At 46.2% G+C, this 17930-nt stretch overlaps 1 protein-coding gene across 1 annotated transcript in view; it reads right to left on the bottom strand.

Moving 5' to 3' along the window:
• Nucleotides 1–1069: 1069 nt before the first annotated feature.
• Nucleotides 1070–17930, bottom strand: part of LOC311134082 (pleckstrin homology domain-containing family G member 4B-like) — a gene marked incomplete at its 5' end in the record, with an annotated part of 124408 nt that continues 107547 nt past the window's right edge. Inside the window, 7 exons of the mRNA XM_084167673.1 lie at nucleotides 1070–2121; nucleotides 2331–2381; nucleotides 2657–2859; nucleotides 3771–4046; nucleotides 4318–4434; nucleotides 6813–6990; nucleotides 7431–7601. Of these exons, the coding sequence (XP_084023799.1) occupies nucleotides 2343–2381; nucleotides 2657–2859; nucleotides 3771–4046; nucleotides 4318–4434; nucleotides 6813–6990; nucleotides 7431–7601 (984 nt within the window). The 3' untranslated portion in view covers nucleotides 1070–2121; nucleotides 2331–2342. The remainder of the gene's footprint in view (nucleotides 2122–2330; nucleotides 2382–2656; nucleotides 2860–3770; nucleotides 4047–4317; nucleotides 4435–6812; nucleotides 6991–7430; nucleotides 7602–17930) is intronic.

The raw sequence follows: 17930 nt of genomic DNA, 5'->3' as shown, positions 1-17930 counted from the left end.
TATCAGGAGGAATGGGCCAATATTCACCCAACTTATTGTGCGAAGCTTGTGGAAGGCTACTCGAAACGTTTGACCCAAGTTAAACAATGTAAAGGCAATGCTACCAAATACTACTTGAGTGTATGTAAACTTCTGACCCACTGGGAATGTGATGAAATAAATAAAAGCTGAAATAAATCATTCTCTCTACTATTATTCTGACATTTCACATTCTTAAAATAAAGTGGTGATCCTAACTGACCTAAGACAGGGAATTTTTTACTAGGATTAAATGTCAGGAATTGTGAAAAACTGAATTTAAATGGATTTGGCTATGGTATATGTAAACTTCCGACTTCAACTGTATGTCTGACCCTCTTTAGCAAGATATGCTGGTTCTCTTACTGAAATAGTATTTCCTGCCATGCGGCTTAACGTTAACTCAGAAAGTTAGTCACTGTACAGCCATATGTGGTGTTGGATAAGGGCATGCTGACTGCTATCCCAACCACAAAAATAAATTAGTTGGATTCAAAGTTAGTCTGAAATCAGTTATTGTACCTTTCCAGACAATTTTTTTTCAATATTCAATCCACTTCTAAATAATATTCCAGACAGTTACAGTAAATGGACAATCAGTGTTAACATGAGGCCAAGTGAAAGGAAATAATTGTCTTTGACACCAAATATTTCTTCACTTACTATCAAGCTATTTGATGGATAACTTCTTGTAAATGTTGGTACTGTATCAGAATATTGTTATTATTGACAAACCAATTTACCCCAGGGGATGTAATTTTTTCTTATCCTATCAAAGTAAAGAAAGAAAAAGAAAAAAAAAACATACAAAAGGAAAATATTTTGACCAGTTTCATGATTTGATACACACATAACATTGAGCAAAGTCCTGGTAGAGTAATACAATAACTGTTAATGTTGAGGATTAAGAGTGATAAATATGAATTGAGAGCTGATTAAATGTTTATGAGGAGCATTATGAACTTGTTACAAGGCTAGCTATGTTGTCATAAAACTGCAATACTGTACTTATAATTGTACTAATAAAAAACAATAAAACATTACAAAGAAACACCAGTTAACATTCATTTAATTTTGTCGATGAGTTTTCTTCAATGTGAGATTTAGAAAACATGTTGTACAGATCTCGCCACGGCAGCAATGTATGATTCTGGTAAAACATGTTAGGTCTTGCACATATGATCCAACATAATGTTCTCAATAAGTAATTAGCAAGTTTAGGCTATTGCAATATTGTTATTGCACGCGATGCACCATACCTCAAGCGTGTTCTGGCTAGGAGCAGGACAGGTGTAACTGTTATGTGTACTGAGAGCATATGTAAAAAAACATATCTACATAAAAAAGACAGGTGAAGTTGATTCACCACTGTATTTACATTTATGAAAATGTTGCCTAGTAAGTTGACTGAGAGCATGTGTTATTAGCTTCCAGTGAACATGCTTTAGGCCTGGCATGACATTTACACCTTGTGCTCCAGGCCAGAGCTCGCTCTAGGACAGATATGATCGTTTCACCTCTAGGCCAGAGCTCGCTCTAAGACAGGTATGATAGTTGCAACTCCAGGCCACAGTACGCTCTAGGACAGGTATGATAGTTGCATCATGTGCAACAATTGTCACGTTTTGCAATTCACCATAACCAATTATTTCAATTACCTAAAAATTGGTGCTTTATAAAGGGTGACAGTGCAATGCAGACATTAGATTTATGTGACATTGCTTGTCTTGATGAAAGCCCCCAGATAGGGCAAGTCATGTAATGTGCTACATAAAGCCTATGTCGTAGTTTGTTTAAAGAGGGACCGTATTGGTTTGTGTTGCATTGCATTGTAATGTATCCGAGATGCCACTAAGATTAATTATATGCTGAATGTACTTCTCTTACACTAGGCAAACACAATTCATACCCACATGTTTAATTTGCAATACAACATAAGAACATACAGTAAATGTAGTGATATTTTCCTGTCATTGTAGTGGCCAGTTAAAACAGAATGGTACAACTAGAGTCCAGTAACTGTCATATAACAGAATCATATAACACTCCTCTTTATACAGTAACACAGTTCATGCTTTCCTTCTGTTCTGGATAGTTCAGAATCTGTGAAAAAAGATACACGTATAAGATTGTAGTTGATAACCTATGGAAAATGACTGAAAACATAAAACATTCATGTGTAAAATACAGTCCATACTATAAAGTTACATGCAACACAAACATACATGAAATGATGTTAGAAAACAGCCAGACATAAATACAGGCCAGCTGTAGATGGTGCAGAGTGATGTCATCATTACAGACAAACTTACCAAACTCAGAGCTCAAACCTCAGTTGACTTTCCAATGACCGCATTTTGAACCTGTGGGGAAAATGACCAGAACATCAGTTCATGCCTCCCACTGACATCATAGCATGATTCTTTTTTTTTAAAGGTTAACTTTTTTATGCTTTATTTAAACGGTACATATGTAGTTGGGGATAGAGATGAAGAGGGGAGACACAGGAGGAAAGGCAGACCTGGTGTCCGGTGCACAACATCAACGCATGGTTAAGTGAACATCTGACTTAGGATTCAGCCTAATAGCATGATATTCATGGGAAATTGAAAAGCTCATGGTTAGTCTCAACCCACACCTTGGGAGGATCCTTAGTCAGGCCCGGTGGTTTGGGTGGGAACGAGGGTGAGGTGGTTTTTACTGTAGACCAGATGGGACTCTTGGCTTTGTGGTCATTGTCTTCAGGTCTGCGGGCTAGCGCCTCCTTCAGGCTGACGACGGAGGAGGCAGAGCTGCTGAAGCCGCCGCTCACGCTCTCTCCCGAAGACTCGGAGCTGTCCACTGGAATAGGAAGGAAAACTTTAAGACTAGTGTCCAAATTCTAATCTGAAAGGATTAAGTGGCTGTACACACCAGGGTCCATATTCTTAAACCATCTCAGAGTAGGAGTGCTTATTCATTCTGATTTAAAAGAATAAACTGATCCGCTTTATGCCTGGAAGTTCTCTGTCTTTAGTTACATCATATAGTAGAACATAGAGCCCCTCTTATGTTAACAGTAAAGCACACATGGAATTTATTGCCTGGCTGGCAAAAGCCCATTTGACCAGATTTGGTCTGTGTTGAGGCATCCACAGTAGCCAGACAGTAAAACAGACAGCCCTCCTCCAATTAATTTCTATCAAGTTACAGCTAATATAATACATTTCTTCACAATTTAAACACTCAAATGCTATTTTGAAAACAGAGAAAACAAGCAAGATTGACTAGAGCTGCTGTAGCTTCATCCCCTCAGTCGATATTAGACTTATCATTCCACAAACACGTCATATAGCAATTAGCTGCAACGCACTAGTTTAACACCAGGATTAAAAACTGTACTTTAGTTTAATGTGAAGTCAAACAGCAGTTACCTAGACACCTACAGCAATCTTCCACCTCTGCACTGTTTTAAGAGAAATATTGTGTTGTTGACAGCAGATGCTTCGGCTTGACGTGAGGAAGAGAGTCTGACACATGAGACTTAAAGTGATAGTTCACCCAAATTATAACAATTACATTTGTTTCCTTACTCTTTAAGCAGGATTTGGACAAGGAGAGACAACAATTAATGCTTTGGTTTTCTTTACCTGGTTGCTGTCACCAAATGATAACTTAAGCACTTTCATCGAAAGACCAATACAAGTCAATATCCCTCAAATTAGCATGTTTTACATTTCAAACACGCTACCTTCCTTATTAAAGCCACTCACTCAGTAGATTCTGACTCCCGCTCTCCTGGTCCATGTCATCCTCCTCCAGGACCCCAGGGCGCTCCGAATACCCCCCGTGACCCCCAGCCGCCCCCCTCAGCTTTGGGCCGCACAGGTACCCCGCCACTGGGGAGGACAGGGACCCTCTCCCCGAGGAGGAAGAGGAGTGGCTGCCGGAGGTCGACAAACAGCTCCCCGAGCCAAAGGAGTTTGGCTGCAGCACAGGAAACCCGCCCAGCGAACCAGACGTCCCCGAGGGGGCAAATGCCTTGGATTCTGGGAGGGTCAGATGAGATCAAATTGTACGAGACGGGACAGGACGGGATTGAGACAACAAGAGAATTGCCAAAGAAGGAACAACTAGGACTTGGGAAAAACATCTATGATAGTGTTAATTTCTTAATCTGAATATCCGTTCCATTCATAGTCTAATTACAATATTAGATGAATTTGATGAATTAACGCGTAATAACAATGGGATTAATTGAATTCCAATGGCATTAAACTTGTCCTAATATAATCTCTATAGTATGCTACGGCTTTGTACCTCTTCCCATCAGAGCACAGTTGACTGCCCTGTCGTTGATGGCCGCATCACTAGGCTGGATATCCATGAAGGGCTTGTTCCCGATACCCATGAACACCCTCTCCTGCATATAGATCTCTGGAATAAAGCAACCACAATAATAACATTAAAACATTGACCTAGATGAACTGTCAGAGCTCTACTATTCTTGGAGCGAGGTACAACATGTTACCATAGACAGAAATAAGTAGACTGCAGGGCTCTCCAACACTGTTCCTGGAGAGATACCCTGTAGGTTTTCACTTCAACACTGTTCCTGGAGAGATACCCTCCTGTAGGTTTTCACTTCAACCCTGATCCTGGAGAGCTACCATCATGTAGGTTTTCAGTTCAACCCTGATCCTGGAGAGATACCCTCCTATAGGTTTTCAATTCAACCCTGATCCTGGAGAGATACCCTCCTGTAGGTTTTCACTTCAAACCTGATCCTGGAGAGATACCCTCCTATAGGTTTTCACTTCAACACTGTTCCTGGAGAGATACCCTCCTATAGGTTTTCACTTCAACCCTGATCCTGGAGAGATACCCTCCTGTAGGTTTTCAGTTCAACCCTGATCCTGGAGAGATACCCTCCTATAGGTTTTCACTTCAACCCTGATCCTGGAGAGATACCCTCCTATAGGTTTTCACTTCAACCCTGATCCTGGAGAGCTACCATCATGTAGGTTTTCGCTCCAACCCTAATCTAGCGTTCCTGATTCTATAATTATTATTCTTCTATTCTGTGTTTTTCCCCCCCCTAATCTAGCGCTCCTGATTTTTTTACCCATACACCACCTCCCCTCAATTTTTTGTTTTGTTGTTACATGTACATTCTACACACATTTTACATACATGGCACTTTTTTTAACAGTAGTTACAGAGCAAGAATAAAGTAATTTGATATTTTTATATACATTACATCTGGATAGATAGTACTTATACATTATACATAGTGTTTTCAGTCATAACTATTATGGAACATGAGCTTTTAAACCCACCACTTAGCTACTCTCAGTCCATCCCACCTATCTACCTCTGTAAAGCACCCTCTTATGATTTCCATGTGCCATATATCTTTCAACTGTGCTGTGAGGCGTCACATTAACTCTGAACCTGTCTAATCGCATTGTATCTACAGACTAAGTTAAAGATAAATATTTTGACTAAAAGTATTATTATATTGTTGATTGATTGACTATGGCTTTTCAAATCTCCCAACAGTGCTATTTGTAGGGTTAATTTGAGATAAATGTTGTGGTTTTTTAACCATTCCTGAACCTGTGACCAGAAACAAGCTACATAGGGGCAATACCAGAATAAATGATCTAGTGATTCTGTCTCTTCGCAGCAAAATTTGCAGAGCTGAGATGGTTGTATGCCCCATATTCATAACATTCTGTTTATGGCAAGAATGATGTATAATAATTTAAATTGAAAAACACTACGTTTTGAATCAAGAGTTGTTTTGCGTATCAGTTCATAAACCATGTGCCACAGAATCGGCACATCGAAAATCTCTTCCTAACTAGTTGTAACCTGTATGGTGCCGCTTTCAACATTTTGGTCCTCAAATAAAACTGTTATATTTTTGTATTTATGTTTATTTTTAAATGGTGCCAATTTTGGGCAGACAAACAAGTCACCTGTTACCTACCTCCTCCCCCTTCCCCCTTCCACTTCCTGGTTCTAATAATCAGCTGGTTGATAAACTGAATCAGGTTAGTTACAACTGAAGTTTGGATCGAAAACCTACAGGAGGGTAGATCTCCAGGAACAGGTTTGGAGAGCCCTGAAGTAGAGGGAGCTCATTGTAGCCTTACCTATGTCCCAAATGGGATGAAAATGATTTAGTAAGCAAGTAATTGACCTACTAGGGAACACAATAAGAAAACTCAAACATTGAACAAATAAATATATGGCTGTGTACTAGTCTCAATCCCACCAGTGTGTCTTGGACATTATGTCAGCACTTTAATGTAGAACTATGTTGCAAGAGCGTCCCGTCAAGACCCTCCCTTCTTCCACTTAAAGTCCTACAATCGGATTGGTTGCTTGCCAAGTACTGGCAAGTGATGCGAGCTGTACACCAGTAGCCTGTAATGGCTTATTTTCATTATCTGTTCCACATGACCACAGTTGAAAGTGGTGGTTTAAATGTCATTGCTTAACGCATCAACTCTTTTCAGATCAGTGGGAGTGTGGGAAAATATAGTAGGTTGATCTCTGTGGCTGTATCTGAAAACTTTACAAGCTGGCAAATCCTTTCTTCCTCTGTTCTTGTGTTATTGTGCATTGGAGATGATTCATAGTCTTTCCATGGGAGCGTCACCTCTAATGCCCTTTGAGAGGAATTGAGAAAATAATGACAGAGCAAGCAAGGATTTGACTGCTAGTAACGTTTTCAAATACAGACCAGATCATCTTAGGACACGAGAGATCTGATTGGCTGGTTAATCTCAGGGGTGACCTCTGACCTCTGTTGTGTACAGCCTGCTCCCAGAGGATGCGCTCAAGGTCTTTGGTCCAGGCATCCTTGACCTCTCTGTTGCTGGCCTGCAGGGTGTACGTGTCCTGGGACTTCCTCCTTCTGAACCAGATCTCAAAGCACAGCCCGCTGTCCCCTGAGTTATGGGTCATCCCAATGTCAGAGGTCTGTCAGAATAGAAAACATGGTCTTTAAAATAAATACAACTTGTAAAGGCTTATGAAGTCTTCATAAACCCTTTATAAGGCATACAAAAGCCTATACATGGATATTGCAGTGTTCGTATCTTCTTATTTTTTGTTTAGAAAGTAATCACCCTAGACAGACGGGTTTCCTTCTTCATTTACAAACAGGGTATGTGTCAACGTACAGTGAATCATATACAGTTTTGCTACACATTAGAGGAGGTGGCCTGTAAGTTAAACTGTAGGAGTGTAGCTAGCTAAAATGGGAAATTCCACATATTACTTTTCATGTGACACAAGGCCTCCACAAGGCCCTTTTATGACTTGAGCATGTGTTTCAATGATTTCAAAGGAAGGTAGCTTTGGCTCAAGTTTCACATTGGGATATATTATGCTGTGTTTCGTACAGAGAGTCTGCATACCTTGAATGACTGTTTATATACATAAGTGTCATTGCCCACAACGGTCCTCTTAGTCTTGCTGAAGAGGACAAGGTCCTGGAAGAGGAAGATGTGGCGGAAACACTTTTTCTTCCTGAAGAACACCAGGAACTCGTCCTGACGAATCAGCTGCCCCTGCTCCTTCAGGTTGACCTACAAGAGAAGAGAGATGACATTGAGGGCGGGATGTATTCTGTCAGGATGCTTATGTGGTAAGATGAACCCTTTTTAGTACATTGACATTTGACCTTATACTGTATTCATCCCATGATAGGAACTAACTAAGAAGTGTTTTATGTTCCGAACGACCTCACGAATGTGGTAGATCGATGATATTTGGGTCAGGTGAGTAAATAATTTGGCCAAAGTGAGAAACCTGAAAAAAAGTTTTAAAACTATACTGTATGACCGGAAGGGTCAAACTTGTATATTTATCTTCTTACAAGCTTGATAACGGAAGATAACACAAAAAGGGAGAAAATATAAACATCCGAACGACCTCACAATTGTGGTTTACAGTATTGACTACAGATGGTTATTTGGGTCATGGCAATTTTTCCAATGTGGGTCGGCTGAACGAAAGATTGAAAACCAATGTATAGGGCTATGACCAAATAGTATGTTTAACCGTGTAGTATGTTAACCATATATAGTCATTATATAGTCCACACCTCTTGTGCCTTTTTGTCCCTAGTGTTGGAGGTACCGTCACCTCTAACATCAAACCAAGATGGCGTAGTAGTGCAGTTCTGTTTTCGTCGTGTGTCTGTAAATAGCCTGTAAATACCGTTTTTTTTTTTTTTTTTCGTACATATTTCCCTCTCAGACTTTTCATCATTCTACAAAATATACTTTCCTGCAACCCGCCTCACTCAATGTGGAACGGATTCTATTATTGACTTACCTTTTATCTAGAATCTCCAGTTGAAACTAGCTAGCCAGCTAACTAGCTACTTGCTATTAGCCACCGTTAGCGGAATTTCACCCAGAACATTGGATTTTTTTTCTTTTTCTGCGGGATTATTTTAATCACTGGACATTAATCACCGGATCGCAACTAGCTAGCCACAACCGAATGGATGTTGCTGTCTGGCTAATCACCACTGCCCCCGATGCAAGCACCAGTTAGCCTCGAGCTAGCCTAGAGCCAGGCTCATATCTACCTCTAGGTCTACCGGGCGGGAGTAGCCAGCTAACTAGCTACTTGCTATCAGCTACCGTTAGCGGTTTTTCACCATTGTCCGTGGCCTGCACCACTCACCAGCCAGCTCTAGTCTGGACTATTATTCGGCCAGTCTGCACGGCGCGTTATCGACCCAGAACATATCAGTTTTTCTGCTGGAATCACTGAATCACTGGACCTTTAACTCCGGATTCATCGCTACCAGCTAGCTGCAACAAAATGGACGTTGTGGTCTGGCTAATCATCCTGAGCTAGGCCCATCTCCCGGCTATCTACCTCTCTGTCAACCGGACGGGACCACCTAGTGTTGACACGGAGCCCCGCCGATCCTACACGACTGGTCTGCCGACGAAATCGTCTGATGTGGTTACGACGTCGACCACGAAGATTACATCTGCTAGCCCCGGCCCGCTAGCACACGCTAGCCATGGCCTCTTACTCGCTAGTGCTTTAGCAGCCTCTGAACTATCCTATTGCTGTTCACCTGACCTTATGATAAGAGATAGCATCACTGGAGGCACCAATTGAGTCGGTCTCTGCGTGTATGGGGGGTGGGACAAAGGAGCTATCTAAGGCAGGTTTAGCTGGGCTGGGGGATCTACAGTGAAATAGTACAATTAGAAATAACCGAAACAACAATAAGCTGGACTGTTCCTTTTTACGGTACTGCATCCTGTTTATGTTTAGCCTCAGCCCAAACTGTGTCGTCATTACCAGCTGTTGTCTTAGCTCTCTCAAATTACACCTGTGATTGCTTTATGCCTCTCTCCCTTGTCAACATGGTTAGCTTATTGTTGTTTCGGTTATTTCTAATTGTACTATTTCACTGTAGATCCCCCAGCCCAGCTAAACCTGCCTTAGATAGCTCCTTTGTCCCACCCCCCATACACGCAGAGACCGACTCAATTGGTGCCTCCAGTGATGCTATCTCTTTCATTGTTACCCAACGCTTAGGTTTACCTCCACTTTACTCATATCCTTCCATATCCTTGTCTGTACATAATGCCCTGAATCTTTTCTACAACGCCCGGAAATCTGCCCCCTTTATTCTATGTACCCAACGCACTAGAATACCAGTTCTTAAAGCCTTTAGCCGTATCCTTATTCTAGTCCTCCTCTGTTCCTCTGGTGATGTAGAGGCTTACCCAGGCCCTGCAGCCCTCAGTATCACTCCTACTCCCCAGGCGCTATCATTTGCTGACTTCTGTAATCGCAAAAGTCTTGGTTTCTTGCACGTAAATATCAGAAGTCTACTTCCTAAGTTTGAGTTATTCACTGTGTTAGCACACTCCGCCAACCCTGATGTTCTAGCAGTGTCTGAATCCTGGCTTAGGAAGGCCACCAAAAATTCTGAAATTTCCATCCCCAACTATAACATTTTCCGTCTAGATAAAACTGCCAAAGGGGGTGGAGTTGCAATCTACTGTAGAGATAGCCTGCAGAGCTCTATCATACTATCCAGGTCTGTGCCCAAACAGTTTGAGCTTCTACTTCTAAAAATCCACCTTACCAGAAATAAGTCTCTCACTGTTGCCGCTTGCTACAGACCCCCCTCAGCCCCCAGCTGTGCCCTGGACACCATATGTGAATTGATTGCCCCCCATTTATCCTCAGAGTTCGTACTGCTCGGTGACCTAAATTGGGATATGCTTAATACCCCGGCAATCCTACAATCCAAACTAGATGCCCTCAATCTCACGCAAATTATCAACGAACCTACCAGGTACAACCCTAAATCCGTAAACATGGGTACCCTCATAGATATCATCCTGACTAACTTACTCTCTAAATACACCTCAGCTGTCTTCAACCAGGATCTCAGCGATCACTGCCTTATTGCCTGCGTCCGTAACGGGTCCGTGGTCAAACGACCACCCCTCATCACTGTCAAACGCTCCCTAAAACACTTTAGCGAGCAGGCCTTCCTAATTGACCTGGCCCAGGTATCCTGGATGGATACAGATCTCATTCCGTCAGTAGAGGATGCCTGGTTGTTCCTTAAAAGTAATTTCCACTCAATCTTAAATAAACATGCCCCATTCAAAAAATACAGAACTAAGAACAGATATAACCCCTGGTTCTCCTCAGACTTGACTGCCCTTGACCAGCACAAAAACATCCTGTGGCGTACTGCATTAGCATCAAATAGCCCCCGCGATATGCAACTTTTCAGGGAAGTTAGGAACCAATATACACAAGCAGTCAGGAAAGCAAAGGCTAACTTTTTCAAACAGAAATTTGCATCCTGTAGCACTAACTCCAAAAAGTTTTGGGACACTGTAAAGTCCATGGAGAATAAGAGCACTTCCTCCCAGCTGCCCACTGCACTGAGGCTAGGAAACACTATTACCACCGATAAATCTACAATAATCGAGAATTTCAACAAGCATTTTGCTACGGCTGGCCATGCTTTCCACCTGGCTACCACTACCCCGGCCACCAACTCTGCACCCTCCGCTGCAACTTGCCCATGCCCCCCCCGCTTCTCCTTCACACAAATTCAGACAGCTGATGTTCTGAAAGAGCTGCAAAATCTGGACCCCTACAAATCAGCTGGGCTAGACAATCTGGACCCTTTCTTTCTAAAACTAGCCGCCGAAATTGTCGCAACCCCTATTACTAGTCTGTTCAACCTCTCTTTCGTAACGTCTGAGATTCCCAGAGATTGGAAAGCTGCCGCGGTCATCCCCCTCTTCAAAGGGGGTGACACTCTAGATCCAAACTGCTACAGACCTATATCCATCCTGCCCTGACTTTCGAAAGTATTTGAAAGCCAAGTTAACAAACAGATCACCGACCATTTCGAATACCACCGTACCTTCTCCGCTATGCAATCCGGTTTCCGAGCTGGTCATGGGTGCACTTCAGCCACGCTCAAGGTCCTAAACGATATTATAACCGCGATTGATAATAGACAGTACTGTGCAGCCGTCTTCATCGACCCGGCCAAGGCTTTCGACTCTGTCAACCACCGCATTCTTATTGGCAGACTAAATAGCCTTGGTTTCTCAAATGACTGCCTCGCCTGGTTCACCAACTACTTCTCAGATAGAGTTCAGTGTGTCAAATCGGAGGGCCTGTTGTCTGGACCTATGGCAGTCTCTATGGGGGTGCCACAGGGTTCAATTCTTGGGCCGACACTTTTCTCCGTGTATATCAATGATGTCGCTCTTGCTGCTGGTGACTCTCAGATCCACCTCTACGCAGACGACACCATTTTGTATACATCTGGCCCTTCATTGGACACTGTGTTAACAAACCTCCAAACGAGCTTCAATGCCATACAACACTCCTTCAGTAGCCTCCAACTGCTCTTAAACACTAAATGCATGCTCTTCAATCGAACGCTGCTGGCACCCGCCCACCCGACTAGAATCACCACTCTCGACGGGTCTGACCTAGAGTATGTGGACAACTACAAATACCTAGGTGTCTGGTTAGACTGTAAACTCTCCTTCCAGACTCACATTAAGAATCTCCAATCCAAAGTTAAATCTAGAATCGGCTTCCTATTTCGCAACAAAGCCTCCTTCACTCATGCTGCCAAACATGCCCTCGTAAAACTGACTATCCTACCGATCCTTGACTTCGGCGATGTCATTTACAAAATAGCCTCCAACACTCTACTCAGCAAATTGGATGTAGTCTATCACAGTGCCATCCGTTTTGTCTCCAAAGCCCCATACACTACCCACCACTGTGACCTGTACGCTCTTGTTGGCTGGTCCTCACTACATGTTCGTCGTCAAACCCACTGGCTCCAGGCCATCTATAAATCACTGCTAGGCAAATCCCCGCCTTATCTTAGGTCATTGGTCACCATAGCAGCACCCACCCGTAGTCTGCGCTCCAGCAGGTATATCTCACTGGTCATTCCCAAAGCCAACACCTCCTTTGGACGCCATTCCTTCCAGTTCTCTGCTGCCAATGACTGGAACGAATTGCAAAAATCTCTGAAGCTGGAGACTCTTATCTCCCTCACTAACTTTAAGCATCAGTTGTCAGAGCACCTTACCGATCACTGCACCTGTACACAGCCCATCTGAAATTAGCCCACCCAACTACCTCATCCCTATATTGTTATTTATTTTGCTCTTTTGCACCCCAGTATCTCTTTTTGCACATAATCTCTTGCACATCTAGCATTCCAGTGTTAATACTAATTGTAATTAATTTGCACTATAGCCTATTTATTGCCTTACCTCCAAAGCTTGCTACATTTGCACACACTGTATATATATTTTCTGTTGTATTTTTGACTTTATGTTTTTTTTTACCCCATATGTAACTCTGTGTTGTTGTTTTTATCGCACTGCTTTGCTTTATCTTGGCCAGGTCGCAGTTGTAAATGAGAACTTGTTCTCAACTGGCTTACCTGGTTAAATAAAGGTGAAAAAAAAAAAAAAAAAAAAAGTACTCTATTGGAGGTTCTCTATTGGAGGTATTCTATTGGATGTACTCTATTGGAGGTATTCTATTGGATGTACTCTATTGGAGGTATTCTATTGGATGTACTCTATTGGAGGTACTCTATTGGAGGTACTCTATTGGAGGTACTCTATTGGAGGTACTCTTTTGGAGGTATTCTATTGGAGGTAGTCTACTGGAGGTACTCTACTGGAGGTACTGTATTGGAGGTATTCTATTGGAGGTACTCTATTGGAGGTATTCTATTGGATGTACTGTATTGGAGGTACTGTATTGGACGTACTGTATTGGAAGTATTCCACTGGAGGTACTGTATTGGAGGTACTCTATTGGAGGTAGTCTACTGGAGGTATTCTATTGGAGGTAGTCTACTGGAGGTACTCTACTGGAGGTACTCTACTGGAGGTACTCTATTGGAGGTACTGTATTGGATGTACTGTATTGGAAGTATTCCACTGGAGGTACTGTATTGGAGGTACTCTATTGGAGGTAGTCTACTGGAGGTATTCTATTGGAGGTAGTCTACTGGAGGTACTCTACTGGAGGTACTCTACTGGAGGTACTCTATTGGAGGTACTGTATTGGATGTACTGTATTGGAAGTATTCTACTGGAGGTACTGTATTGGAGGTACTCTATTGGAGGTAGTCTATCTAGCCAAGGGGGTCTTGTACAATGTAACAAGCCTTCAAGTTTGTTATGTGCAATGTGTGTGTGTGTGTGTGTGTGTGTGTGTGTGTGTGTGTGTGTGTGTGTTGGGACGTCAGTGTAAGTACAGTTGAAGTCGGACGTTTACATACAGCTTAGCCAAATACATTTAAACTCAGTTTTTCACAATTCCTGACATTTAATCCTTGCCATTAGCTACCGAGATGAGATCCTTAGACCCCTTGTGAGACCATATGCTGGTGCGGTTGGCCCTGGGTTCCTCCTAATGCAAGAGAATTCTAGACCTCATGTGGCTGGAGTGTGTCAGCAGTTCCTGCAAGAGGAAGGCATTGATGCTATGGACTGGCTCGCCCATTCCCCAGACCTGAATCCAATTGAGCACATCTGGGACATCATGTCTCGCTCCATCCACCAACGCCACGTTGCACCACAGACTGTCCAGGAGTTGGCGGATGCTTTAGTCCAGGTCTGGGAGGAGATCCCTAAGGAGACCATCCGCCACCTCATCAGGAGCATGCCCAGGCGTTGTAGGGAGGTCATACAGGCACGTGAAGGCCACACACACTACTGAGCATCATTTTGACTTGTTTTAAGGACATTACATCAAATTTGGATCAGCCTGTAGTGTGGTTTTCCACTTAAATTTTGAGGGTGACTCCAAATCCAGACCTCCCAAGGTTGATACATTTGATTTCCATTGATAATTTTTGTGTGATTGTGTTGTCAGCACATTCAACTATGTAAAGAAAAAAGTATTTAATAAGATTATTTCATTCATTCAGATCTAGGATGTGTTGTTTAAGTGTTCCCTTTATTTTTTTGAGCAGTGTATGTTTGTGATCTAGGTATTGTGTTTCTATGTTTGGCCGGTGTGATTCCCAATCAGAGACAGCTGTCGCTCGTTGTCTCTGATTGGGGATCATACTTAAGTAGCCTGTTTGCCTACTATGTTTGTGGGATCTTATTCCGTGTTAGGCTCGTATGTGTTTAGCCTGAGGACTTCACGTTACGTTGTTTCTTGTTTTGTTTAATGTTTATTTGATTTAATAAACATGTTTGCATGCCACGCTGCACCTTGGTCTGACCCGTCTCTCAACGATCGTGACAGTCGTTCAGCCACGGCTCGGTGAAACATAAGATATTACAGTTTTGAATGTCCCATTGGTAGGATAGTCTTGAACGGACCTCATCCAGTTTATTCTCCAATGATTGCACATTGGCCAATAGGACGAATGGTAGAGGCGGGTTACCCACTCGCTAACTAATTCTCACAAGGCACCCGGACCTGCATCCCCTCTATCTAAATGACAGGGATTTGGGCCTGGTCCGGTATCAGCAGTAAATCCTTCATGTCCGACTCGTTTAAGAAAAAATCTTCATCCAGTTCAAGGTGAGTAATCACTGTTGTCACGCCCTGGCTCTGGGGACTCTTTAATGTTGAGCCAGGGTGTTAGTTCCTATGTTTAGTTGTTCTATGTGATTATTCTAGATCGTTTAGATCTATGTTGGCCAGGGTGGTTCCCAATCAGAGGCAGCAGTAGCTCGTTGTCTATGATTGGGAACCATACTTAGGCAGCCTGTTTTGCACAGTTGATTGTGGGATCTTGTTCTGTATAGGTTTGTGTTGGTGAACCTTTAGACTTCACGTATCGTTTTGTTGTTTTGTTGTTGGTGTCAAGTACTCATTAAAAGATGTACGCCTATCACGCTGCGCCTTGGTCTGCCTCTTACAACGATCGTGACAGAAGATCCCACCAAAGAAGGACCAAGCAGCGTGTTCAGGAGCAAACGCCGGGTAAGGAACTGGAGAAGTTGGCGATGTCCCAGGTGGGCGAATGGTGGTCTTGGGAGGACATGTTCGCGGGCAGATGGCCATGGGCAAAAGTTAAGGCCATGGCGAGAGAGGAGGTTCGGCGCCAACCGTGCCGTCGTCGGACAGGCGAAAGGCAACCCCAATAATTTTTTTTGGGGGGGCACACGGCATGGACGACGGGGATGCTGGAGGCAGCTACAGGACGTATCGGCGGATTAGGAGAGGAGGCCACCAGGTTTGGGGGGCTGGAAGGGAGGTTGGCGGAGCCTAGAGGTAGAGCAGAGCCAACTCCCCGTACTCAGGCTAGGCAGCGTGAGACTGGGCAGGTTCCGAGTTATGCGGAGCTGCGTAATGTGCCGCGAGTGGTCCGGCACAGTCCTGTACGTCCTGTGCTAGCACCACGCACGTGTCGTGCTAAGGTGGGCATGCAGCCAGGACGGAGTGTGCCGGCTCAACGCTCGTGGCCTCCAGTACCCCTCCTCGGTCCCGGATATCCTGCGCCAGTGCCACGTGCTGTAGTGCCAGTACGAGTGCACAGCCCTGTACGTCCTGTGCTGATGCCTCACACAGAGTGTGTAGAAATAGGCATTCAGCCAGGACGGGTTGTGTCAGCTCTTCGCTCCAGACCTCCAGTCCGTCTCCACAGCCCGGTCCGGCCTGTTCCTGCTCCCCACACCAAGCCAGTGATGCGTGTCGTCAGCCCGGTCCGGCCCGTTCCTGCTCCCCGCACCAAGCCAGTGGTGCGCGTCGTCAGCCCGGTCCGGCCCGTTTCTGCTCCCCGCACCAAGCCAGTGGTGCGCGTCGCCAGCCCGGTCCGGCCCGTTCCCGCTCCCCGCACCAAGCCAGTGGTGCGCGTCGTCAGTCCGGCACGGTCCGTGCCTACTCCCCGCACCAAGGCAGTGGTGCGCGTCGCCAGCCCGGTCTGGCCTGTTCCTGCTCCCCGCACCAAGCCTGTGGTGTGCGTCGCCAGCCGGTCCGGCCCGTTCCCGCTCCCCGCACCAAGCCAGTGGTGCGCGTCGCCAGCCCGGTCCGGCCCGTTCCCGCTCCCCGCACCAAGCCAGTGGTGCGCGTCGTCAGTCCGGCACGGTCCGTGCCTACTCCCCGCACCAAGCCAGTGGTGCGCGTCGCCAGCCCGGTCTGGCCTGTTTCTGCTCCCCGCACCAAGCCAGTGGTGCGCGTCGCCAGCCCGGTCCGGCCCGTTCCCGCTCCCCGCACAAAGCCAGTGGTGCGCGTCGTCAGTCCGGCACGGTCCGTGCCTACTCCCCGCACCAAGCCAGTGGTGCGCATCGCCAGCCCGGTCTGGCCTGTTCCTGCTCCCCGCACCAAGCCAGTGGGGCGCGTCGCCAGCCCGGTCCGGCCTTGTCCTGCTCCCCGCACCAAGCCTGTGGTGCGCATCGCCAGCCCGGTCTGGCCTGTTCCTGCTCCCCGCACCAAGCCAGTGGTGCGTGTCGTCAGTCCGGCACGGTCCGTGCCTGCTCCCCGCACCAAGCCAGTGGTGCGTGTCGTCAGTCCGGCACGGTCCGTGCCTGCTCCCCGCACCAAGCCTGTGGTGCGCGTCGCCAGCCCGGTCCGGCCTTGTCCTGCTCCCCGCACCAAGCCTGTGGTGCGCGTCGTCAGCCCGGTCCGGCCCGTTCCCGCTCCCCGCACCAAGCCAGTGGTGCGTGTCGTCAGTCCGGCACGGTCCGTGCCTGCTCCCCGCACCAAGCCAGTGGTGCGCGTCGCCAGCCCGGTCCGGCCTTGTCCTGCTCCCCGCACCAAGCCTGTGGTGCGCGTCGCCAGCCCGGCCCATTCCTGCTCCCCGCACCAAGCCAGTGGTACGCGTCGTCAGCCCGGTCCGGCCCGTTCCTGCTCCCCGCACCAAGCCTGTGGTGCGCGTCGCCAGCCCGGTCCGGCCTGTTCCTGCTCCCCGCACCAAGCCAGTGGTGCGCGTCGCCAATCCGGTTCGGCCTGTTCCTGCTCCCCGCACCAAGCCAGTGGTGCGCGTCGTCAGCCCGGTCCGGCCCGTACCTGCTCCCCGCACCAAGGAAGTGGTGCGCGTCGTCAGCCCGGTCCGGCCCATTCCCGCCCCCCGCACCAAGCCAGTGGTGCGCGTCGTCAGTCCGGCACGGTCCGTGCCTGTTCCACCTGTGCCTGGTCCGGCACCGGTCAGCTGCTCCACGCCGGAGCCAGAGCAATCCGCTCCACCGGTGTTCAGTCCAGCTCCGGTCAGCAGGGCCAGACCACGAGGGCGAGAGAGAGAGTGGTGGTCACGCCCGGAGCCGGATCCGCCTCCGAGGCGGAATGCCCACCCGACCCCTCCCCTGTGGTGTTTGGTTGGTACGTTCGCAGTCCGCGCCTTTGGGGGGGGGGTACTGTCACGCCCTGGCTCTGGGGACTCTTTAATGTTGAGC

The sequence above is a fragment of the Coregonus lavaretus genome (genome assembly GCF_964263955.1).
Source record: "Coregonus lavaretus genome assembly, chromosome: 8".
In the NCBI taxonomy this organism is placed as follows: Eukaryota; Metazoa; Chordata; class Actinopteri; order Salmoniformes; family Salmonidae; genus Coregonus; species Coregonus lavaretus.
Note: the sequence above shows the minus strand (reverse complement) of the source record. Positions and strands in the feature narration are given on the sequence as shown.